Below are 26005 nucleotides of genomic sequence, written 5' to 3'. Positions count from 1 at the left end.
AGCTTGCCCCGCCTACTCCCAGCAGAGCCTAAACTTCAGACCTGGTCAGGACACTCCCTGAACTGCAGCAGGAAGGGCCCCTGGGCAGTCTTTGGGTGAAAAACAGCGGTGTGCTGCGAGTAGACAATGCTGCTGGACCGACTTTGCCTGCGGCTGAACACTGTGGTCTGTGGGCTCCTGCTTTTCCTCGTCCTGGGCCAGGGTGAGGCTCTTTCACTGGGGGGCAAGGACTGGGGGTTATCTTGCCAGATTCTGCAGAGGCAGGATGTGAAGCTGCAGGAGGGAAGGCCCCAGGGAGATGGTGAGGGTGGAGAACTATAGTGTGGGGAAACTTGCACCTGACCCAATGCTTTGAAAGCCCTGGATGGGTCCCTGAGGTGCAGAGAGAATGGTGGCTGACTGAGGTCACATAGGTCATGTAGTACTGAAGGGCAAGGGAGGCCAGGAACTCTGAGCACAGCCTGGCATGGTAGGTGGAAGTGGGGGGTCGTAACTCAGAGCGTTTCCTCCTTAGTGTTTGTGATAGAGCTAGCACTCCCTGTGAAAAATAACAATAAGTATCTTCCTGCTGCAGTTTGGCCCTGAGTGTTGTGCCCTTGGCTAGAGGGATGTCCTGGCACCCACTGAGTGTCCTTCCAAAGGGGCCCCAGTCAAGATTACTGGCTCTTGGGGAATCTGGCTGCATAAGCCCCTACCCTTGCATCCTACAGCCCATGTGTTGGAGAGACTGTCATATCCTTCTCTTCACCCCATGCACCCATCCTGGGTGAGGCCGCTGTCTGGCCTTCAGAGCAAAGGTGACTGCACTTCGTGTCACCACTTCCTGGCTCCCCTTGGCTGTTACCAGTAGCTTAGGTTATTCTGGCACCATGCCTGAGGCCTCCACAGCAACTGTGTCCCCTCTTGCCAGTGTGATCCTCTCACCCCAAATGGCCCAACCATGAGCCCCAACTGTCCTTCCCCTTCCCAGGCCAATTTACTTGGGAGACATCCACATTAATCCATTCCGCATGGCCCACCCCCAGGGGCTTCCGCCCTTAGTAGCCACTCACTAGGCTCTTAGAGGTCACCAAGAGCCTCCAGCAGGACAATTTGTTAGGCCTTGCTGATACCTCCCTTTGAAAAATGTTTAATATTTTAGATTGGATAAGGTGTTAGAGGGCACAGGTGATATGTCTGACCCTCTCCTGTCCCATCCTATCCTGGCTCCTTCACAGGGGCCATTAGGATCCCCAGGGCCTTCTACACACCACTCAAGAGTTTCCTCAAGAATGAGTGTGTGCACACATCCTTGGTTTTCACCTAAATGATCACAAACCCCCTCCCTTTCTGGCACACAACTTTTCCACTTCTTGACATAGGGGGCAACTTCCCCACATCTGTATGTGCTAGAGCTTCTTCGTACTGTTTCATGCAAGGGTTTCTCTTCAAGGAGAAAGGATCCTTTATGTAACTAGCCTCTGATCAGGAACATCAGGTTGTGTCCTTTGCCATAACAACCTTCAGGCATTGGAAGCCAGTGGCCACAGTGAGTTACATGGACAGATATCCCAGCTGCCAAGGAACTGTGTGTAGATAGATGTTACTGGGAACAGGGGTGGGCCTTTGACTTGGAAAGACACTGCTCAGTTGCCCTCTGTGGAACCTGTGAGTGGCTGTTGACTCTGACCAAATCCACCTGCTATTGCATCAGGCATGGCCTGATGTGCATCAGTGTGCATCAGTGTTGACCCAATAGGTGATCTGAGCAGGGAATGGGCAGGCGAGCTGGGAAGGGAAAGGTAGGTCTAGCAGGAGAGTGAGACTGAAAAGGCAAAACCCAGTGACAGGCAGGCACTGGCATGGCCACTTCCCCTTTGCCAGGGGGCCCCCTTGGGCTTCCTCAGAAGGGGCTGGAGGCTTCTGCAGCCCCTCCATAATACCCACAACCGTCTCCTCAAATCTGGAGTCACTGCATTCACTGTCCTCATGGTCACTGGCCTGATAAAGGTGTTCAGGGCTGAAAAGCAGGAGCAATAAGCTGTGATTGGGGAACCCAGGAGAGCTTCTGTGAGGAGGTGTGCGATCAGGATTCCCACAGATGTAGAAATGGGAACGACCTTCGTTCAGGGTGAAGGGAACTGCATGAGGAGAGGCAGGGAGGTATGACTGCCCATCCTGAGAGCTCCTCCTTGCTTTCAGGACTCAGTTTCTGGGTCCACTGTCAAGGGCCCTCATCTTCTGTTGTCTCTGGTCTGTGGGTAGTATAGATCCCTGAAGCTGTTTTTTGTTTGTTTGTTTGTTTGTCTGGTTTGGTTTTTTACTTCTTATTATGGAACCAGGCTCAAATTGGCCAAATTCTGCAGAAGCAGGACCTGAAACTGCAGAAGGAAAGCTTCAGGCAGGCAGGAGCCAGTGGAGGACACCAGAGGAACTGGGAGCCTGACCCCTCATCTCCCTGCACCCCGAGGGATGGAGAGTGTTGGGGCTGCCCGCAGCCACACAGCACCAAAGGGTTTCCAGTCTGTTGTAGAACAGTATAACACATAAGCTTTTTTTTAAAAAAAAATTTATTTATTTATTTGACAGACAGAGATCACAAGTAGGCAGAGAGACAGGCAGAGAGAGAGAGGAGGAAGCAGGCTCCCCACTGAGCAGAGAGCCCGATGTGGGCCTCGATCCCAGGACCCCAGGATCATGACCTGAGCCGAAGGCAGATGCTTTAACATACTGAGCCACCTGGGTGCCCCAACACATAAATTTTTTAAGGTTAAGCCATGTCAACATGTTCAGTACTTTTTTCTCTGTATCGCTGGATGATATTCCATTGTACAGACGCAGTACATTTTATTGCTCCGTGTATCAGTTGATGGACCTTTGGATTGTAAATTATAGATAATCCTGCAATGAGCATTCTCGAGCAGGTTTTTTTTTTTTTTTAAAGATTTTATTTATTTATTTGACAGACAGAGATCACAAGTAGGCAGAGAAGCAGGCAGAGAGAGAGGAAGGGAAGCAGGCCCCCCGCGGAGCAGAGAGCCCGACGTGGGACTCGATCCCAGGACCCTGAGATCACGACCCGAGCCGAAGGCAGCGGCCCAACCCACTGAGCCACCCAGGCGCCCTCGAGCAGGTTTTTGTGTGGTTGTATGTTTTCAGTTCTCACAGGTTTATACCTAGAAGTAGAATTGCTGGCTCATATGGTAAGTCTATGTTTAACTTTTTGAAGAACTGCCAAATTGCTTTCCAAAACACCTGCACCACTTCACCTTCTCACTAGCGAGGTGTGAGGGTTTCAGTTTTTCTATGTCCTTACCAACGTATGTTGTTAGCAGAATCTCTTACGTGAATCTCTTTGAATCTATTTTCCTTGTAATTTTGCTTTTCCATGGAAGAAACCAGTTCAGTTCTGGAGAGGATCCTGGAGTTTGGACTTTGCTTATTATATCCATATAGCGTCTTTTAACTATTTCTCTGCCCCTGGCATGCCTGTAAAGTTGTACTCATTACTTGTATTCTACAGGCTTGATTGGATTTCAGTTTCAGGTTCTGCTTTGTTATGTTTTGGGGCAAGACTACTTTGTGTAGGGCGATGGACTTCCATCAGAAAACATACATTGCTTGTCTTGCTTTTTGTGGCAAAGTAAGTTGTTTGACGTCACAGTCAGATTTCAGCAAATGTTTCTCTTAGCATGAATGAGGTGAACTTTTCTTCCTTAGCGTATGAGCCATTTATTAGTATTCCTTACTCTATCCCTCATTATTTCATATTCTTTAACCAAATATGCGTAGCTGGCACATTTCTTCATCTTTTGTAGAAATTCTTTGTGTGTTAAGAATATCCCGGGGCTCCTTGTGTCAGGCGACTTTCAGCCCCTTCCTCCCTCCCTGATTCCCCTAGTAAGGCAGGGGGTCGTTCTTACCTTCTAGTTACAGTGGTGCCTCGCTTTTGTAGTTGTCCTCACCATATCATCACTCTTGGTTTGAAAAATGCTCTCTCTTTATTTTTTTAAGATTTTGTTTATTTATTTGACAGATAGAGATCACAAGTAGGCAGAGAGGCGGCAGAGAGAGAGAGGAGGAAGCAGGCTCCCTGCTGAGCAGAGAGCCTGATGTGGGGCTCGATCCCAGGACTATGGGATCATGACCTGAGAATGAGCCCGAAGGCAGAGGCTTTAACCCACTGAGCCACCCAGGTGCTCCTGAAGGATGCTCCCTTTATGTCATTTCTTGCCACCTAGAGCATGAGATCCCTAAGGACAGGAGCCTTGAGTGTTTAATTCCCACAGTTCTACTGCCTCATGAGACCCACACAGTTGACAGAAAGGATACTCCCACCCTTTCAAGCTTATGTGACCCATTTGTTTGAAGCTCCTGGGGCTAAACTTTGGTGCCAGGTCCCACTGAATGTGATGGGAAAGGCTGGGGCCAGACCCAGGGAAGAGAGTGGGGGGAGTAGGCAGGAGTTGGGGGGACAGTGCACACACAGGGTTAAAGGCAGGAAATTTGTAAAGCAAGTGTTTGTAGATCAGAGTCCCTTGAGCTGAGGACAGGAAGCGGCAGGCAACATCAGTAGCCTGGGAAGGCCGCTGATGGATAGACTCAACCCTGGTGTCTGTTTCTATGCTCACAGGCCAGGATTCTGCCAGCCCCGTCCGGACCACACACACAGGGCAGGTGCGAGGGAGCCTCGTCCACGTGAAAAACACTGATGTGGGGGTCCACACCTTCCTGGGAATTCCCTTTGCCAAGCCGCCTCTAGGACCCCTGCGATTTGCACCCCCCGAGCCTCCTGAACCTTGGAGTGGTGTAAAGGATGGGACCTCCCACCCAGCCATGTAAGTGGGGATTCCAAGGAACTCCAGTCCCTCGGGTGGCGGGTACTCCAAACCCTGGGCCAGGCTGCAGATGTCATTTCATCTAAACCCCCACAGCCAGTCTCCCCTCTGAGTTTGGTGGCTCCCCACATGCATTTTTCCCATGAGCATGCAGATGCTTGGAAGGGTAAAGTAACTTGCCCAGGCTCTGGGCTTGGCACTTAAAACAGAGATACACACCTGCCTCAGTTCTAGTCGTGTCAGGCATTCTCTGCCACCAGCAGAGGTTTGGGTTGGCTCCATGAACCCCGTAAGAGCCTTTGACTCAGCAGCAGATACTGAGATCCCTGAGGGGTGGACGACCCCCGCTCTGTACAGTTACTGGGCCAGGGCCAGGGCCAGCTGCCTGGGGCCAAAGGGCATGTGTGTGTTCTTGCATCTGGAAACAGTGGAAGAGATGTGGTTCCCTGAGAGCCTGACTTGAGATGAAGGCTGTCCCATTGCCCTTCTTCTTCTTTTTTTTTAAAGATTTTATTTATTTATTTGACAGAGATCACAAGTAGGCAGAGAGGCAGGCAGAGAGAGAGGAGGAAGCAGGCTCCCTGATGAGCAGAGAGCCCAATGCGGGACTTGATCCCAGGACCCTGAGATCATGACCTGAGCCAAAAGCAAAGGCTTAACCCACTGAGCTACCCAGGCGCCCCCCATTGCCCTTCTTACGAGGGGGTAAATCTCCATTCGTTCGGGCAGCACACAGATGTGGGCTACTCCCTGGTTCCACACCGGTCCAGGTACAGGAATACAGTGGGGAATGTCAACATGTGCAGCCCATGGCTCTCGCAGAGACCCCGAAGAGTCGAGATTTCCCAGCCTCGGGGGGATTGGTATCCAAGGCCTTCATGCCCTTGAGGCCTCCCTGGAAGACTGGGCTCCATCCCCTGTGGGACTAAGGGCAACGGGGAGAAAATCTGGGCTCAGGATCTGGTTTTGACCATGGCACGGCCCCACTAGATGTCCGCAGAACATCACAGTCTTCAACATGATGGCTATGAAGCTGATGAACTTGAGCCTGCCCTTGATCTCCATGTCCGAAGACTGCCTGTTCCTTAACATCTATACGCCTGCCCACGCCCATGAAGGCTCCAGTCTGCCGGTGAGTGCCAAGCCCCTGCCACCTGAGGGGTGAGAGCATATTGCTTCTGCAAGAAGATCAGAAGGGACAGGATCAGCCTGGGCCCCTCTGCAGTGTGACCCTGTTGAGAAGCCCCTCACCACTGGGTCTAAGAGTGTTTCTTACCCAGCATGAGTGCTGACCCTTGGGCCTGGGGTCATAGAACCCTGGCTGCTCCCAGAGGTCAGAAGCTGGATGGACCCAAGACTCATCCAACCAACTCATGCCCAGGAGACCCACTCAGGGGCTGGATCTGTGGAAGCAACGAGAATGGAGAAACTTAAGTAATGTTCCTGTGGGATGATCAGGAAGATGCCCCTTTCTTCCAGTTCAGAGAGTGCCAGGAGAAATGAAGCCAGACTTTGGTACATAGGGTGGGACACAAAGTATGGGAGATCTAGTTTTCCTGATAGAAATTAGGTCCTTTTCAGTCTAAGTCACGAAGAAGGTCACCCTGTCCTGCCTGAGTTCTGTTTATGCAGCTCGGCACTTAGAGCCAAAGTGGTGGAGAATCCGGCTAGCAGCCCCCGTGGGGTCTGGGCAGGGTGGGAGCCACATGGTGTCTGTGCCTCGATTTCCCCAGGTGATGGTGTGGATCCATGGTGGCGGGCTTGTGGTGGGCATGGCTTCCATGTATGACGGCTCGGTGCTGGCGGCCTTTGAGGACGTGGTGGTGGTCACTATCCAGTACCGCCTGGGTATTCTGGGCTTCTTCAGGTGAGACTGGGGCTGGGCAGGGCAGCACTGGTGGAGAGAAGCCAGGACCGCCCCGTGACCCCTGTTCGTGCCACCTTTCAGCACTGGAGACAAGCATGCCCCCGGCAACTGGGGTTACCTGGATCAGGTGGCTGCGCTACGCTGGGTCCAGCAAAATATTGCCTCTTTCGGAGGAGACCCTGGCCATGTCACCATTTTCGGTGAGTCCGCGGGTGGCACAAGCGTGTCCTCCCATGTTGTGTCCCCCTTGTCCCAAGGACTCTTCCATCGTGCCATCATGGAGAGCGGTGTAGCCCTGTTGCCCGGCCTCATTGCCAGCTCAGCCGATGCAGTGTCTGCGGTGAGTGCCCCCAGCTGTGGGAAACCAGACCACTGCCTCTTCTCAGACCTCTCAGCCTCCATCACTCTGCTAAATGAGGATGATGAGGGGCCCCTTCATGGGCAGGACTGTCTAGGCAGCCCCTCTGGCTGAGACATCTGAATCCACACCTAATACCTTGTGAGATTTGGGGTGCACCTGCCCCCAGCTGCGACCCTGGGCAAATCCTTCTCCCCTGTCTGGAAGGATGAGGCAGCCCCTGCCTGGTCTCTTTACAGATGGTGGCCAACCTGTCTTCCTGTGGCCAGGTTGACTCAGAGGCCCTGGTAGGCTGTCTGCGGGGCAAAACTGAAGAGGAGCTTCTGGCCATCCAACAGGTTGGGCCGAATGGACATGGGTGTGGCAGAAGGGGACCGGTGGGGGTGGGGAGCAGGTCCTTTACATTCTCTGGGCAAGTTACTCCATCTCCACACCTTGGTGTCCTCACAGCCCTGGGTGGGAAGTTGAGGCCAGGCCATGCAAAGCCAATGGCAGGATCTCTTGGGGGAGGGGGTGTGAGCATCCTGGATGAGCTAGGAGGGGGTGAATGGGACTCAGAGCCCATTAGAAAATGTCTGGGACCTCGCTTTGTGGGCCCTCTCAGCCTGTCATGATCATCCCTGGCGTAGTGGATGGGACCTTCCTGCCCAGGCACCCCCAGGAGCTGCTGGCCTCCGCTGACTTTCAACCTGTCCCCAGCATCATTGGTGTCAACAACGATGAGTATGGCTGGATCATCCCCACGGTGAGGCCCAGCCCCAAGCTCCCAGGTGCGGGGGCGGGCACAGGGCGGGAGAGGGGATTCTGGCAGGGCTCAGGGCATCATAGCTGTAGGCCCATCCTACTCTCAACTGGAGATTCCCTCACTACCCAGTTCATGAACAGCTCTGAGACCTGGAAGGAAATGGACAGAGAGACCGTGAAGGCCATTCTGCAGCAAATGTTGACAATGTTGGTGAGGCTTCTGGGGTCCTGCCCAAGTGGACGGGGACTTCTCTCCTGTCCAGAGGAAAGGGAAAACCCATCCGCAAGATAGCTTGTCCATGCATTGTCCCCCATGAGCAAAGGCTGGGGTCACCCCAGAGCTCGGCCTCTTCCTCCCCATTCCCTGTACCATCCCAGGATCCGTCTTCCCAAACCTGACTCTGCAGCCTCCCTGCTGCTGCCCGCTGCCTGACCTGCCTATTTCTGATCCACCTGGGCTAGATGTTGCCTCTTGAGTCTGTTGACCTGTTGATGGAGGAGTACATGGGGGACAGTGGGGACCCCCAGACCCTCCGAGCTCAGTTCCATGAGATGATGGGGGATGCCATCTTCGTGATCCCTGCACTCCAAGTAGCCAATTTTCAGCGTGAGTACATCTATGACTAAGGCCACAGCAGTGAGGGGGCAGCTCTGTGGGTCCCACGTGAGGTCTGTTGGTGTGCCGGTCCCAACCCATGCCTATATATTAGGTCCCTAGGTGCTAGACACTTGATGTCCCTCATCTCAGTAAATCCTCGAAGCTAGTCTAAGAGATGGGCATTTCCCCCACTTTACAATGAGGACCTTCAGTGACTTAACCCAAAACCATATAGCTAGGAAGTTCCAAGATCATGATTCGAACCCTTGTCCTTCCCACTGCTCTTGCTCCAGCCAGGGGCTTCCTCACCCCACTGTTCAGATTTAGACCAGCTTCAGACCTAGCTATCTTGTCACCATGGGTGATGCAGGAGAGCCCCAGGCAAGGGACCACCACGTCACAGCCTGTGCTCCCCACCCTCTAGGCTCACACGCCCCGGTCTACTTCTACGAGTTCCAGCATCGGCCCAGCTTCCTCAAGGACATCAAGCCGCCCCATGTGAGGGCAGACCATGGTGATGAGTTACTTTTTGTCTTTGGAACCATCTCTTGGAAAGGCTACAGTGAGTGTTCCTGGGCGGGGTCCCTCAGAGACTCCTTGTTCCCAGAATGTGGGGTGGGACCTTGCCTGGGTCCCTGCGTGAGGGTGATTGTCCTCTCTGTACAGATGAGCAAACTGAGGCTCAGAGAGAGGGTGGAATCAGGTGCCCAAGATCTTACAGCTAGAGAGGCTGAGCTGGAACTCGCTCCCCTCCACCCCTCCCCACCCGAGCCGTGGATGCATGGCAGGGGTGCAGAGGAGGGTATTTTGGAGGCATATTTGTTTCTTAAGTGACTTCCTGGTGTCAGAAGGAAGAAGGGAGCCTTTTTGGTCAGGAATGAGCCTAGTTGGGTTGAGGAGAGGGCCTGGCACCCCAAGGCTGTGGGGGGAGTGGGCAGAGAGCCAGGCTGGGGAGGGCAGAAGAGGACCCAAGGAAAAGCTGCACGTGGGCTGGTGAGTGTGGTGGGGGCTGACCCGTGTGCTGGACAGGGGTTGGCCCCCACCTAGACCCTTGTCCTCTTGCTCTCTGTAGTTGAAGTCACAGAGGAAGAAAAGCTGTTGAGCAGGAGAATGATGAAGTACTGGGCCAACTTTGCTCGAAATGGGTAAGATGTCACATCCCACCTTAGCTTCGGGGGGCGGGGCTTGAACCCATTCAGGGGTCCCCCTTTTCTGTTGTGATCTCATTAGTGTACATGTATCCTTAATTGCAAGGTGGCTCCTTCCCCAGTTCCAGGTCCCACATAGACCTGGGGCCTTGTGGGTGCTGGATGCTCCGCCCATCTCCAGGTGACCTGGAAGAAGGGGACAGTGCCATGTTACCCACAGAGCCTCTCTGACGGGAAGCAAAAAAACAGTCCTAGTCACCCTGCCCCCTGGTGACACTCTAGTGGGAGGTAATTTCTTTCCTAGATTTAGAAACATCCCCCTGTCACTCCCCAACCCCACCTGGCCTGTCGGATGCCTCACCTGACCCCAGTTGGGGTGCCAGGCCTGGGCTCAGTGGGGCTCTGAGTGACTACCCCCTGCCCTGCCGGGAGGGCATGTCTACAGGAACCCTAATGGCGAGGGTCTGCCCCACTGGCCCGTGTTGGACCAGGAAGAGCAGTTCCTGCAGCTGAGCACACAGCCTGCAATGGGCCGGGCCCTGAAGGCCCACAGACTTCAGTTCTGGACGAAGACCCTACCCCAGAAGATACGGGAGCTGATGGAGGCAGAGGAGAAACACACAGAGCTGTAACTCCCTGTGGGTGAAGGGCCGGGGATGGGGGGCTTGAGTGCAGGTGGGGGTCTGCCGGCTATACCCACGCACACCCACTGAGGAGCCAGGAGCTTTTCCTTCCTTCCTGCAGCCATTCATTCGTCCTGCCAGCCAGCCAGCCAGCAAACATTTATTAAGAACCTAGTGCATTGGGGTGCTTGGGTGGCTTAGTTGTTAAGCAACTGCCTTCAGCTCAGGTCATGATCCCAGGGTCCTGGGATCAAGCCCCGCATCGGGCTCTCTGCTCAGCAGGGATCCTGCTTTCCTTCCTCTCTCTCTGCCTGCCTCTTTGCCTACTTGTGATCCCTGTCTGTCAAATGAATAAATAAAATCTTAAAAAAAAAAAAAAAAGAACCTAGTGCATCATGTTAGTTGCCAAGCCCCCCATAGGTCCTCTCATGTTAGACACACTCAGTGAATCCCCCGCATGAAGCTGTGAATGAGCGAACCTCAATGGAAATTCACCCCGCGCTGAGCCTCAGGTCCCATCCCCTTCTCCTCCCCTCTACCCCACCCCTACCCTCCCTGTCCTCCCCCTTTGGAGAAGGGTTCTTTGGGAAATGTTACCCACATCTGGCTCTCAGCGAGCTCCACGGGCTGTCATATCTGTAAGGAGCCAGTAGAAAGCCTGGATGCCAGGAACCCAGGAGTTCCGAGGTACTGGCCACTGAGGCCGCCAAGTACTGAGGACAAAGTCCCCATCCCCACCCATTGTCCCTGGGAGTAAATGTCATCTACCACTGACATTGCAACACCCAACCAGTCACTTACCTGTGTCCCACGAGGTGACTGACCCCATTTTTGTAAGAAGACTGAGCTTGTCCATGGGCCCCTGGAGCCTGGACGAGCTGTTTGGGGGCCAGGAGAGCCAGCTGGGTCCCTCAACCTACCACAGGGTTGGGGGAGGGGTGCAGGGTGAGGCGGCGCAAACCTTACACAATTGTAGCACATCCATCCAGATCATGGTCCGTATCTGCGAGATGGTTCCTGGAAGTTGGACTGGGAGACCAGAAAGTCCAGAATAAGGGACTCTTAGTTTCCAAAGTTCTCTCCATCCAAGGAGATCTCTCCTCTTGCCTTTTGGAATTCTCCTTGCCAGCCATGCCCCCCACCTTGCTGAGCTTCCCCCAACTCCCCATGGGTATCCACATGATTAGTTTTCCTGCTTGCCCCACTGCTTTCCCTAAACTCTTCCTTCCCTCACCTTGTGCATCCTCCCTGCAAAGGAAACCCTCTCTTCTGCAGTATTTGATCACAGCGCACAGATACCGAACTATGTTCACTCTGCCTCTTTGTTTCACCAAAGCACTTTTTTCTCTGTCTCTCAGAGGCTGTATCCTTCTTCTCATAGACCTAGGAGTCCTGCTATGCCCCTGCCTCTGACCAACTTGCCCTCTCCAGGCACTAGATCTTCCAGGAGGAAAGTCCCCTTCTTTCCCTCCACTGCATGTGAGCCCAACCACAGAGCCTCCTGAAGAGGGGCCTGAGGGATGGAGACTGGCCACCAGATGGCAGACAAGGATAACCTTAAAACTAGGGAGAGGGGCGGGGCTTTCCTGTTAGCGGCCTCTGGTGCATCACGCAGCTCCTGCATCCCAGAAGCATTTGCTGAGCACCCACAGCATGAATGCCTCTGTAGGTCTTTCAGTCCTGCAGATGCACGATATATTTTCCAAAAGTGGATTCCCAGTATTAGTTTCTTAGTCATCTTATTTTTTAAACAGTTTTATTATGGAATAATTTACATATAAATAAATTCACCCACTTTAGGTGTATGGTTTCACAAAGCTGGCTAAATATTGGAGACATACAACCACCATCACATCACGTTTTAGAAGGGGGAGTGGCTGGTGGAGCAGGCAGAGGGAGAAGCAGGCTCCCCGCTGAGCAAGGAGCCTTACGCAGGACTCCATCCCAGGACCCTAGGATCATGATCTGAGTTAAAGGCAGATACTCAGCTGACTGAGTCTCCCAGGCATCCCTCAAGTTTTAGAATGTTTCTGTTGCTCCAAAGAGTTCTTTCGTGCCCATTTGCAGTCAATCACTGCCCTGACCCTGGTCCAACATAGCCACCAAATTGCTTCCTGTTGCAATAGTTTGCCTTCTCTAGAATGTCATAGAAGTGAAATCATTTATTACCGATTTCTGTCACTTAACATAATGTTTCTGAGATTCAACCAGTGGTTTCCTTTTTATTGCAAAGTAGTGTTCCATATGTGCCATGCTACATTTTTTCTATCCACCAATTAATGGATGTTTAAGTGATTTCTATTTTTTGGCTCTTTTTATTAAAGTTCCTGTGAGGGGCGCATGGGTGTCTCAGTGGGTTAAAGTCTCTGCCTTCAGCTCAGGTCATGATCCCATGGTCCTGGGATCAAGCCCCACATTGGGCTATCTGCTCTGCGGGGAGCCTGCTTCCCCCTCTCTCTCTGCCTTCCTCTCTGCCTACTTGTGATCTCTCTCTGTCAAATAAATAAATAAATAAATCTTAAAAAAATAAATAAAGTTGCTGTGAACATTTTCAGACAGGTCTTTGTGCAGACATGTTTTCTTTCTTTCTTTTTTTTTTTTTTTATTTGTTTGAGAGAGAGAGAGCACAAAAGCTGGGGTGGGGGGAGGTCAGAGGGAGAGGGAGAAGCAGACTCCCAGCTGAGCAAGGAGCCGATGTGGGGCTCAATCACAGGACCCTGGGATCATGACCTGAGCTGAAGGCAGACACTTTAGCGACTGAATCACCGGGTGCCCAATGTTTCATTTTTTGGGGGAAAATAGCTGAGTGGAATTGCTGGGTTATATAGCAAGTGCGTGTTTAACTTTTTTTTTTTTTAAGATTTTATTTATTTATTTGACAGACAGAGACCACAAGTAGGCAGAGAGGCGGGCAGAGAGTGTGAGGGAAGCAGGCTCCCTGCTGAGCAGAGCCTGATGTGGGGCTCCATCTCAGGACCCTGGGATCATGACCTGAGCCGAAGGCAGAGGCTTTAACCCACTGAGCCACCCAGGCACCCCGCATGTTTAACTTTTAAAGAAAATGCCAAGCTGCCTTCCAAAGTGACATGTTTATGCGCCCACCAGCCATCTATGGGGATTTTAATTGCTCCCTAGCCTTGTGCACACTCGGTCTTACCCGTCTTCCACCGTTGATTAATTGTAGTGGGTGTGTAGTGGTATCTTAGTGTGCTTGTTCCCTGTTTCAGTGTCTTTTTCTGTCTCTGTCCTTGTCTCTGTCTCTCTCGCCTCCTTGCTCCTGCTCTGCTGCATGTACCAATGGATCAAGGTGCAGGGAGAGGGATGGGCCCCACCTGAGAGGCTGCCAAAGACAGTCCAGGGAGGTGCACTGGTTATTTTTCATGGAGGGAAGTTTGACCCTGGGCCTCTCCAGCTCTGAATGCCACCTGGAACCCCAGGAGAGAATCTGGCATCTTGTCTAGGCATGACCCTCACCCAGCTCCTCACTAAGCCAGCACTTCTGTTTGAATCAGTAAATATTTGCCAGAGCCTCGCACTCCCACACATCCCCCACACCATGCCGACTCCCGGCCAGCCATGCTCTGGACACTAAGGCCCAGAGTTGAGTCCTGCCTTTACTTGGGCTAGAGGCTGTCCCAGAGAGACAGACCCCCTGACAGACTGCCCAGCCTATGGCAAGAACGGGCTTCCATGGGCTCAGGTTCCGTGTCTTGTGTCTTCACACATGTAATCTCAGACCCTGTGAGGTGCTTCCTAGGATGGTCACTGTTTCACAGACGACAAAACCAGACCCAGGGCTCTGGGTAAAAAGTGACACAGCTAGCGCTCAGCAGGGCCTGGATTTGAATGCGGGAGTTCTGGCCCTTCAACTACACCATCCCGGGATTCGGAGTGGGATTTGAGTTGTGAATAAGAAGCTTCCAGCTCCTCTTACTCCATTCTCTCTGCAGACCTCAGAACCTCCTGCCAGGAGTCCAGGGGCCCCTTGAGGGCAATGCCCGGCTTCTTCCCTGTTACTTGAGGAGCCTCAAGAGAGAGGAGCTGACAGGAGAAAATCATGCCCCAAATACACCCTGGGCATCCTTGGACCTGGAGCCCCATGGCAGGGCCACCTAGGCCCAAGGCCCTGAGGCTTCCCAAGAGTATCAATGCAGCCAAGAGAAATGAAAACCTAGGAACTCAGAGAAACTGGTACACCACTGTCTGCGGCAGCATTCCTCAGAATAGTCAAAAGGTACAAACCACCCAAATGCCCATCCTTGAATGAACGAAAAAACAAACTGTGATAGAGTCATACAGTGAAATATTATTATTCAGCCCAAAATGGACAGAAGTACTGATACGTGCCATAACTGGAGTGAACTTCAGAAACATTACACTAAGTGAAGGAACCTGGACACAAAGGGTCACCTATTGCATGGTTATTATGGGCTAGATCCTGGATAGGGAAATCCAGGGCAGCAGCAAGCAGATGAATGGTTATCAGATTATCAGGAGATGGGGGAGCGTGTAGCAATAGGAGTGATTATTGAACAGGTATGGGATATTTTGCAGAAGTAATGAAAGAGTTTTGTAACTAGAAAGATGTGGTATTTGCACAAAATTGCAAATACACGAAGTGCCACTGAGTTACATACTTTAAAATGGTTAATTGTATATTACATAAATTTTACCTCAATTTAAAACAAAACAAAAAACAAATAATATCACCTTCAATTCCCTGTATCCAATATCAGGGGGCTCAGGCACCCCCTTGACTAGTAGGACTGGACACTAGCCCCTGCCCCAAGCCATGGGCTCCCTTGGAACTGCAGCACGGTCCCTGGCCACCATTCCCTTGGATGGGTGCTGTGTGTCTCTTGCAGTGAGCACACAGGACCTGGTGGAGTTCCCTGGGTCAGGAGAGCTGGAATTTGAACCCAGGGCTTCGGAGCTCCAAAGCTCAGGCTCTTTCCCTTCCCCCTTGCCGGCCCGCCACCCCCCTACCCCTGGGGAAATATCACAACATCCACCCCCCTGCAGTGGATCTCTGAACCCTCCCTCCCCAACTTGGGTAGAGGTACTGTGTCCTAGGGCTGGCCACCAGCCAGATGGGGAGGTCCACTGAGGTTTTTATAACATAACCCTTCAGAGATTGGTTGTGCCAAAGGGTGGGGCCTTACCATACCTTCCACTACTTCTGCTCCCAGTTAGTTGTGAGGAGCATGGGGACAGTGGTACAGAGTGGGTCCAGGGTCCTACCCTGGGTGGCCTGGCTGCTCCTGGTGTTCCCTGTCACAGCCACTGGTAAGATATGCAGGCAGAGCCTACCCAGGTGGGAGCTTCGGGGTTGCTGGGAGGACTTGGGTGGAGGGGACAAGCGGGAGGCAGAGACGAGGAGGGGTGGGCAGCCCGCTCGCTTGGGGAGGAAGCCCTCAGTTCTCAGAAATGGCAGGGGTTGTACGCACCATCTCTGGGCAGAGCCGCTGCCCTTGCAGTCATGTGTGATCTCCAGAGCAAGCCTCCAGAGGCCATGTTCTTCCTTGTGTTTTCAGGGCACCCAGAATTTGATTAATCAGCAAGACACAGCCGTAGGAATGAGGGTCAGGAAAGATTTCCCCACAGTTCTAGAAACAAGCAGTGTGCAGGGAAGCACCGGGTCAGTCAAGAGGCGGACGAGGGGAAGGGAAAACGTAGGCAAGAGACTTTATTGTTTGCAGAAGGAACCGGCCAGATGGCTAAGCAGCTTCTGGAGAGGCTGATTCAAATATTCTCATTAGGCTCTGGGGCAGGGGCTGTCCTTCCTTATCCGGTATCTTGCCCTGGTGTGATTAGGGCAGGGGTTATTGATGGGAAATCTGAGAAGCCCAGAGGGAGGTGGCTGGGGGCTCAGGCTCTGGATTGGTTGGTTTGCATCTGAAAGACACCTTTCTGGGAGTTGTTTATTAGCTCTAAGAACTGGCCAGCCCTGGAAGGTGCACAGTGTCTCCAGAGTCTGCAGGGCATCAAAATAAAGAAAACAAAATGATGTGGTTATTACACTTAATTCAGCAGATGAGAAATCTGAGGGTGAACGGCTAGCCTGATGGCCCAAAGCCCCATGGCAGGTCTGTGGGTCCCAGGACAGCCTAGTTCGCCCTCCGGGGATTCGTTGGCCTAAAGGAGATTGGCAGACCTTCAAGGGGGGAGGAGAAAGTGGGGGGTCATCCTAAGGCCCATCTCCCAGGCTTGCTGGGAAGGCTAGTCACAGCCCTGGGTGCTAAGTGCTCAGAACACAGCTCACAGAGCGGGTACATTCGCTGTGAGTCCATTCACCTCCCTCCCACCATCCCCTGTGGAGGCTACAAACTCATTCACTGGCCCTCTGTCCTGCCCACAGGGCCTGAGGTCACACGGCCTGAAGTGGACACCACCCTGGGCCGCGTGCGAGGCCGGCAGGTGGCCGTGAAGGGCACAGACCGCCTGGTGAATGTCTTCCTGGGCATCCCGTTCGCCCAGGCACCGCTGGGGCCCGGCCGGTTCTCAGCCCCACGCCCGGCACAGCCCTGGCAGGGTGTGCGGGACGCCAGCACTGCCCCTGCCATGTGAGTAGCCCCTTGCAGGTGGACAAGCTGGTGGGTGGCAGGGGTCTAGATGTTGGGGCTGGTGGGCTGACGCCCTGGCCCTCGGGCCCATCCCTGGATGCAGGTGCCTGCAAGATCTGGAGAGAGCAGAAAATGTCAGATTTGTGTTGAATGGAAAGCACCAGCTCTTCCCTATTTCAGAGGACTGCCTCATCCTCAACATCTACAGCCCAGCTGAAGCCACTGCAGGGGCTGGCCGGCCGGTGTGCAGCCCTGAGGGCCCCGTCTGCACCTGCAGCTCCGCCTGGCCTGTCCTCTCCCCAGCCCTTTTCTCATACTGCCACAGGGGTCCCAAGAACACCCTGGGTTGATGGGAGGGCAGCTGCTGTCTTAGGAGCTGGGCGTCACTGCCCCATGGCCTCTCTGCAGGTCATGGTGTGGTTCCATGGAGGCTCTCTGGTGGTTGGCGCTGCCACCTCCCAAGACGGGTCAGCCCTAGCTGCCTACGGAGATGTGGTAGTGGTCACTGTCCAGTACCGTCTGGGCTTCCTCGGGTTCCTCAGGTGAGGTGGCCAGCCCGGGGGAGCGCCTTGCTGGCACTGGGCAGAGGCCAGCTTGGGAGGCCCGTCAGAGAACTGGGATGGGGTACAGAACTTGAATGCGGATTTCTCATGCAAGTAGGGTGGCTGGAGACCAAGGGCTCCTCCCCAATGCCCAGAGTTATACAGAGAACTTGGTCCTTTGGACAGGAAGTGTGGACTCCTGACCTGGCGCCAGGATCCCAGCAAGGGATGGGAGCAAGGAGGACTGAGCTCTGGCAGGCTGCCCAGCTGGGCACACCCACACCACAGGCAGGGCAGGGGGCTCCTGAGCCTGCCTCCTACCCAGGCCAGACTTGGGGCAAGGGGAGGGTCTGCCGTCCTGGGGGTTGGTTAAAGGCTGACGACAAGCCAGCCAGCCTACCCTAATGACTGCTCCCAACCCCCGGCTCCCTAGCACTGGGGACGAGCATGCACCTGGCAACTGGGGCTTCCTAGATGTTGTGGCTGCTCTGCAGTGGGTGCAGGGAAACATCTCCCCCTTTGGAGGTGACCCCAACTCTGTCACCATCTCAGGCACCTCTGCTGGCTCCTGCATCGTCTCTGCCCTGGTGAGTCTCCACAGGGAGCCAGCAGCCATATCTCCCGTGGCCCCAGACCTCCCAGGGTCTCTGCCCACCCCTGACAGCCCCCATGTCCTCCACACGGCACCCAGGTCCTGTCCCCGCTGGCCGCAGGACTGTTCCACAGAGCCATCGCACAAAGTGGAGTCATCACCACCCCAATTTTACTGGATTCTAACCCAAGGGTCCTGGCTCAGGTCTGCATTTCTTTCATTCTCTCTCACCCAACACGGGCCAGCCCCAACTTGCCCTGTGCTTGTCCTGAAGTTCCAGAGGGTGTCACTGGTAGGGAGATCCCTACCTCTGTTGGTGGAGAGGGACCCACTGGGATGAAAGAAGCACAATATCCATGGAGGCTCAGAAAATCACCAGTGCCTCCCTTCCCGCTGACACCCCCCCCAACCTGGCACCCCTGTTGTCCCCTCCCTGCCACACTAGCCCTGCTGGAATCCCTCCTCTCTGAACCCTGTCTCATTTCCTTACTCACTCTGCACAGCATGACTGAGCCCGCTAGCTCTGAGAATAGAGTTAACTAGATAATGATACTGTTCTCGAGGGTAGGGGGACTCGGCTACCCACACGGATAATGACAGTATGATGCAATGGGAGACACGCGGGGTGCCTGGGGACCACCCAAGCTTGTGGGCAAGGAAGCCTTGGGTTCCTTGGGTTGGTGGCAGGTCTCTGGCCAGTCCCGAGGCCCCATCTCTGACATCACTGCCCGTCTTTCCTACTGATACACCCTGTGTGTACAGGGAGGCAGAGGTCTGGAAGGTGGGGGTTGATGGGGGAGGGAGAGGCAAAGCTCTTGTCTATCCCCAAGGGCTTTGCAGACTCCCTGGGCTGCCGCTCCACCTCCTCGGCTGAGATGTTGCAGTGCCTCCGGCAGATGCCAAAGGAAGAACAGATCCTTAACATAAAGATGGTATGCCTACCTCTCAGGGGGCGGTGGCAGGCAATGGGACAGAGGGGTCTGTCCAGCTCTCGTGGGAGCCGAGAAACTGTCATCAGTCTGGGGTGAGGCTCAGGGCAGCCTCCCCTGAAGGGAAGGCTCTCCTGGCTGTGGAGGGCCCAGCCAGGTCTGGGAGCATGAATGGAGGGCCACCTCTTCTAGAAAAGAGGTCTGCTTGGAAGCATCCTTTGATTGGGCTCCCTATTCCTCCTGGTCCTCCAACCCTGGTGACCTCTATCTCCTCTAAGGCTCAGCCACCCAGGCATGCAGCCACCCAGGCATGCACCCATCCAGATGCACCTCATCTGGGTGAGCCCCAGATGCCATCTTTTTAGGGCATGGGCCTGATTGGGAAGACCTGTGCCTTGCTTTCTCCTGCAGAACATGACAGCGTTCTACACCATTGATGGAACCTTCTTTCCCAAGAGGCCCATGGAACTCTTGAGGGAAAGACACTTCCACTCTGTGCCCTTCCTCATGGGGTTCAACAATCATGAGTTTGGCTGGCTCATCCCCAGGGTGAGTGTCATTTGGCTCTTGTGCTTTCAAGTACCTGCCCCAGCCAGTCCTCTGCTGCCCCAACACCATCACCGCAGCCTGTGAGCTGACACTCCCATTTGATAGGTGAGAAAGGAAAGCTCAGGGAGGTTTATGGGACTTGCTTAAGGTTACCCAGATTAATTTTCCAAAAGCAAATGCTTGGGGACCAGGCTCTTGCACAAAGTAGCCTTCTGGGCAGCACTGATTCGCAGCATATTCTTGCCTTGGTGTCTGGTTTATACATCAAACTCTATGAGACTGGTTAGTATGTCTCTGTGCCTGGGAGTCTGATTACCTGAGACTTTCAGGTTCCAGATAACAATAAACTAGTGGGGGACATCATGGCCCAAGTGCCTTCCAGTCCCTTCCAGGTGAACAGAACTCCCCACACAAAGTGTTAACATGATGCTTTCCTTCTGTGCTTCTTTCCTATCATTCTCTTTCTTCTACCCATCTTTACAGTGATGGACTTTAATGACTGCAAAACTTACAAAGGGAGCGTCTCATCGTAACATTCCTTAATTTCCAAACTTGGGCACTATCTAGTTTTTATGACGGAAACGAATAAGGCAGTGAACATCTGCACGTCCGTAGCTTTTTTTTTTTTTTTTTAAGATTTTATTTATTTATTTGACAGAGAGAAATCACAAGTAGATGGAGAGGCAGGCAGAGAGAGAGAGAGAGGGAAGCAGGCTCCCTGCTGAGCAGAGAGCCCGATGCGGGCCTCGATCCCAGGACCCTGAGATCATGACCTGAGCCGAAGGCAGCGGCTTAACCCACTGAGCCACCCAGGCGCCCCGTCCGTAGCTTTTGTCCTTTGATTTCTTCCTTTGGAATTCCTCTCCAGGAAGGACATTTGGGTGTTTGCTGGATGACAGGCTCATGCAATCTTGACACTCAAGGACAAAACTTAGAGAAGTTTCCAGGCCAGGGGTGTGTGTGTGTGTGTGTGTGTGTGTGTGTGTGTGTGTAATGGCAGACGAGTGTTTGGGGGAAACAGTGCCCTGGACCCTGGCAGGCAGCCTTGGCCCCACACTGTCAACTTAGAGCCATGAATTGAATGGTGAGAAAGAGCCAAGCCCACTGGCTCCCAAGGCCCCAGGCAAGCCTCCCTGGTACAGAACCCTGTGCCTGGGACTTTGTAGCCACAGATGCTTCTCAGGAATTGGGTGGCTCAGGGCACTGCTCACCTTCTCACTGGTGCAGGCATTCTCTTCACTCTTCTTGTTATCCCTCTGGGCACAACTGTATATTTCTCAGCCAACTAGACGTTTACTGGATGTCCATGGTGGAAGCTTTAGCCATGGAAAGTAATCGAGACCCCGTATGGAGGCCTCACCATCTCTTAGGCATGGCCACTGGCATAGCACTTGGCGAAGTTGCTACGCCAGTTTCAACTGCGGCCGGCAACTTGAGTCCCCAGGTTTTGTTGCAACTTTACCAGCATTTGCAGACTATAATTTTAAAAATATAAACTTTATTGAGATGTAATTTCCATACCATAGAATTTACCCTTTTAAAAAGTATATAATTCAGTGGGCTTTATATATCCACAAAATTGTGCCACCATCACCATTATCTTATTCCAGAACCTTTACATCACCCTAAAATGCAGCCCATACCTGCTGGCCATCACTTCCCACCCCACCTCCTCCAGCCCCTGCAACCACTAATGTGCTTTTTGTCAAATCTGTGGATCTGCCTATTTTAGACATTTCCAGCAATCTCTACACAGGAAGTGGGGCTCAGACTCACAGACCCTAGATCAAGAGTCACATGTTCCACCAACTGAGCTAGCCAGGCACCCCCTAGACATTTCAAATAAATAGAATTCTACAATATGTGGATTCTACAATATGTGATTTTTTTAGCAGGATTGGTTCCTCCAGAGTACTGTAAGAGAATCCAAGCCTCTTCACTAGTTTCTGGTAGCTTCAGGCATCCCTAGCTCTTCGCTTATGGATGGCATTCCCCCTCTGTCTTCACATAGTCCTTCCTTAGTACCATCCATCTCTGTGTCTGAATTGCCCCTTTTTACGAGGACACTAGTCATATTGGACTAGGACCCAGCCTAATGATTACCTTTGTAATCATCTTGACTACCTCTCTAAAGTCCCCATCTCTAAATAAGGTCACATTCTGCAATACTGCACATATCTCTTTGTGGAGACCCAAATCAGTCCCTAACAATTGTTCTGGTTATTCTGGGTCGCTTGCATTTCCATATGAATTCTGACCAGCTTGTCGAGTTCTGCGCCCCCCCCCCCCAAAAGTGGCTGAGATTTTGATAGGGATCATGCTGAATCTATAGTTAAGTTTAGGAAGCATTGCCATCGTAACAAGATGATGTCTTCCAACCCATGAACATAGGCTGTCTTCCCATTTACATAGGTCCTCTTTAATTTCCCTCAATTATATTTTTGAGTTTTTAACATACAGGTCTTGCACTTTATTTTTTTTTTAAAGATTTTTTATTTATTTATTTGACAGAGAGAGAGATCACAAGCAGGCAGAGAGACAGGCAGAGAGAGAGGAAGGGAAACAGGCTCCCTGCTGAGCAGAGAGCCCGGTGCGGGGCTCGATCCCAGGACCCTGGGATCATGACCTGAGCCGAAGGCAGAGGCTTAACCCACTGAGCCACCCAGGCACTCCGGTCTTACACTTTATTAATGAAGTGGATTTCCAAGTATTTTATTTTTGATGCTATCGTAAATGAAATAGTTTTCTATATATCATCTTCAGATTGTTCATTGCTGGTGTGTAGAAACACAACTGATTTGTCTGTTGTTCTTATAGACCATCATTTTTGAGACATTTGCACCTTTAGCTACTGTGGTCTTTAGTTTAGTCTTTTACTTTTTAGTGCAAGTAATATCCCCTTTTGGGTATACAGTCTTTGTGTTTACTCATCTGTAGGTTTTTTGTTCCTATTTTCACAAAGATTAGCAAAGAGCCTTGTAGCCATGAAACTAACTTCAATAATTAATGTTTCCGTAGTGTTTACTGTATGTCAGGGTCCTTATATTTACAACCTCGGTGTTCATAATCCTATGAAGCAGGTTATTGTCATTTCTTTTTCACAGATTAAGAAACTGAGACAGAGAGCTTAAGTAATAGACCTAGGTCACACACCTAGAAAGTAGCAGAGCTGGGATTTGAACCCAGAGACTATGCCCTTAAAACTGTAACATATAAAGACAACATTTCACTTTAAAGACAGCATTTTAACTTCCCCTGTGGGCCCTCATATGATACCTGGTCACAGTTGGCTCTGTTCACAGGGTTGTGAACACCTGTCTGTTCCTGGTTGTGAGTGGAGGGTGGGCGGTGATAAGACTGTGATGAGAGGACCCTGATGTCCCCACAGGGCTGGGGTTTCCTGGATAAGATGGAACAGTTGAGCAAAGAAGAAATATTGGCCCTACTGAGACCCTACTTGGCTGATTTGGTGAGTCAAAAGGGAGAAAGGGGTAGTCCAATGGTATCCTATCCAGAATAGTTGGGCACCCTCCTCTTCCTCCTACCCTCCATCCCCCACAGCTACACCCACACTGCCAAACCCCTTGGTTCAGCTGCTGAATTTTAGTTCCACCTAGAAATCCCCTTGGACATGAGTCAATGTGGTTCTCAAAGAAAGATGATCATCATCATCATCTTCATAGACTACCCCCTAATGAGCCCATACTGTGTGCCAGAGACTGTCCTGTGCTGAGCCCTAGGACATGCATTCATCTCCTTCAATCCTCATTATAACCCTGTGAAATAGAAATTTTCATTATTCCCATTTTGCAGAAGAGGAAACTGAGGCTCCAGGTCTCACAAAAAGCAAAGGGCAGAGGCAGAGCTTCTGCCAGCTCTGTCTGATCCCAGAGCTTCTGCTGTTAAGACCATCCTGTCAGATGTGGAGCCACTTGGACCTGAAGTCCAGTCACAACCCTGGCTACTTGTCCACAGTTAGCCTTTGAGCCCATTTCTTCATCTGTAAGCGAGGATAAACTTCCCACCTAAGGAAACTGGATGCTGTATTTGAAAAGTCTGCCAGGAAACTAGTATTCAGAAGGTGCTCAATCTATGCATATTTCCCTCCCTTCTTTGGAACCCTCAGAGTTCTCCCCATTCATATCACCTCATCCCTGTTCTCTGGAGCTCTGGGGGAGCCCCCATGATTTGTTCTTTCACTAACTTCCTGGTTAAGTTCAGCCGGGCAGTTCCTGAACACCAGAATCCTTAGCCAGGAACTTCACATGAGCTGCCAGGCAGCTCTGCCAGGCAGGTTACGACTTTCAACCTATTGGAGATCACACAGCCAAGCTGGCTGACCTGAGCCAAAGGTCCAGATCTGACCTGATCCTGCCCAGACACTATCTAGAACCCCCAAGGGAGGCAGGGGCACCCAGCACACGAGTCCTGGGATATGAAAGAGGCCATGCTGGAGGGTTTGGAGCTTCTTGGGAGGGTCTGCTGGGGCCGTGGGACCAGAGCAAGCCTGAGCTTGGACTTCTGTCCTAGGATGTGCCCCCTGAGGTGATACCCAACATTATAGACGAATACCTAGGCAGCATTTCTGATGCAGAAGCCAAACGCAATGCTTTCCAGGAGCTTCTAGCTGACATGATCATCATCTTACCTGCCATGAATTTCTCTAGAAGCCTCCAAGGTGAGCCTATCCTGTTCACCTGCCCCACCCTTCCCATTTTGGCCCAGGAGCTGGATTATCACAGGCTACATGGCCCACACCCTGCTGCTGCCCCATACCCTGCTTCCTCCCCAGGACACAGACATGACTCTGGCAGGTCACTCTGCAGGCCAGTAAACCAAGGCTCAGAGAGGTGCTGTGACTCGTCAAAGGTCACCCAGCAGGGCTCATCACCAACTCTCAGGGATTCACCTGATTCATGAGTGAATTTTCCCCACATTCAGCCCTTCTCCTGGGAGAGAAGTCTTGCTTCCTCCAAGCCTGGTGGCTAGTCCCTGACACAGCACTAGAACAGCTCCTAGCTCTTATCTTCGTGACCTTGAGCAAGACGCCTGGCGCCTCTGTGCCTTAGCTTCCTCATCGGTAAAACGGCAACAGTAACAATCTAATTGGTATGTTGCCAGGAGGGTGAAATGAATGATGACACAGAAAGCGCACGGCTTGGTGAGTGACAACCAGCAAGTACTCAGCACATGCTTGCTGACAGTGAAGTTGTCAACATCAGAACCGTTACTGGATTGGTGTTACTACCAAAGGCAGGACCCCATTAGACTGAGGGTACCTAACCCTGAGGCAGACCTCTCTCCACAGATTCCGGAGTCCCCATCTTTTTCTATGAGTTCCAGCATCGACCCAGTTCTTTCGCGAAGATCAAGCCGGAGTGGGTGAGGGCTGACCATGGGGCTGAGCTAGCCTTCATGTTCGGGGGTCCTTTCCTCATGGACGAGAGCTCCCTGCTGGGTGAGGACACAGAGACGGGCGATCCTTGGGCTACAGGCTCCAACGGGCTAGGCTGGGGCTTGTAGGCACACACGTCTCCAGTCCGCACTGGGGACCCTTGGGTCCTCTCCAGGACCCACCTGACCCTGATCCTGGTCTGTTCCTTCCATAGCCTTTCCAGAAGCTACAGAGGAGGAGCAGCAGCTGAGCCTCACCATGATGGCTCAGTGGACCCAGTTTGCCAGGACAGGGTGAGTGATGGGCAGGCACACCTGACTTTGGGCCTAGATGACTCTCATCTTCCCCCAGTGGATAGTGTGGGAGGCCTTAGCCTTCATTCATTCCTCCCTCCCAGGGACCCCAATGGTGAGGGGCTGCCTCTGTGGCCCTCCTACAACCAGCTGGGGCAATACCTGGAAATCAGCCCGACACCACGAGTTGGCCATAAGCTGAGAGAAGCCCGAATGCATTTCTGGACGGAGACACTTCCTGCCAAGATCCAGCAGTGGCAGCAGACACAGAAGGGCAGGAAGGCCCTGGGGGAGCTCTGAGGGGTGGCACAGTCCCAGCAACGCAGCTTCTTCCTCCTTCTGCTAAGAAACTTTAGCTTAAACCAAGCTGATGTACAGACATGTCCCTGAAAGAATCAGCCCCTCCATGACTAGCATTGTGCTCTGTTGAAATGTCACCTGCTGCCTTCTGCAAGGGCCTTTGTACAGACTCTTCCATCTTCCTGAAGTGCCTTTCCCCCTTACTTCACGGTTAGTCACAGATTATTCTTCAAGCCGGGGATCCCCCTCCTCCAAGAAGCTTTCCCTGCCTTCTTTGGGCCTAAGTCTGTGTCCATTACAGTATAGTCCACCCCAGACTAGCACTGTCTGTGTCTCTTTCACTTCTATGAGGATGGCAGTCAGCCTGACCCTGCTCTGTGTCTCCCACACAAGGGTCAGGCAGGACCTGGAATCAGGGATGTTTGATGAACGAGTAAAAGAGAATATGAGAATGGCGGCTGCTGGATGTGAAACCAGGCTCTTCAGCCACCGAAGCTATGCTCAGGGGTGCCTGGGTGGCTCAGTGGGTTAAGCCTCTGCCTTCGGCTCATGTCATGATCTCAGGGTCCTGGGATTGAGCCCCTCATCGGGCTCTCTGCTCAGCAGGGAGCCTGCTTCCCCTTCTCTCTCTGCCTCCCTCTCTGCCTACTTGTGATCTCTCTCTCTCTGTCAAATAAATAAATAAAA

General features: G+C 52.5%; 1 protein-coding gene across 1 annotated transcript; it reads left to right on the top strand.

Moving 5' to 3' along the window:
* Positions 1-19: 19 nt before the first annotated feature.
* LOC131818737 (uncharacterized) lies at positions 20-26005 on the top strand. Its single transcript, XM_059153390.1, has 26 exons — positions 20-202; positions 4613-4817; positions 5808-5949; positions 6551-6684; positions 6766-7024; positions 7282-7380; positions 7647-7787; positions 7917-7997; positions 8249-8393; positions 8809-8946; positions 9457-9529; positions 9978-10162; positions 15021-15051; positions 15305-15441; positions 16514-16718; positions 16822-16960; positions 17127-17260; positions 17694-17847; positions 17952-18056; positions 18683-18784; positions 19193-19330; positions 22719-22799; positions 23861-24008; positions 24639-24788; positions 24940-25018; positions 25123-26005. The coding sequence occupies exons 1-26, from the start codon at positions 127-129 to the stop codon at positions 25316-25318; spliced, it is 3477 nt and encodes a 1158-aa protein (XP_059009373.1). The 5' UTR covers positions 20-126; the 3' UTR covers positions 25319-26005.

Source organism: Mustela lutreola, chromosome 16 (assembly GCF_030435805.1).
Source record: "Mustela lutreola isolate mMusLut2 chromosome 16, mMusLut2.pri, whole genome shotgun sequence".
NCBI classification, from domain to species: Eukaryota; Metazoa; Chordata; class Mammalia; order Carnivora; family Mustelidae; genus Mustela; species Mustela lutreola.
The sequence above is the reverse complement of the archived record's forward strand: the minus strand, read 5'-3'. Positions and strand labels throughout refer to the sequence as shown.

Bases quoted from the DNA above. Each gene is read 5' to 3' on its own strand.
- LOC131818737 (XM_059153390.1), top strand. From the start codon at position 127: ATGCTGCTGGACCGACTTTGCCTGCGGCTGAACACTGTGGTCTGTGGG. The intron at 10,163-15,020 runs AACTCCCTGTGG...TGTCTCTTGCAG, and splicing joins GGAGAAACACACAGAGCTGT to TGAGCACACAGGACCTGGTG. The intron at 16,961-17,126 runs GTGTGCAGCCCT...GCCTCTCTGCAG, and splicing joins CTGCAGGGGCTGGCCGGCCG to GTCATGGTGTGGTTCCATGG.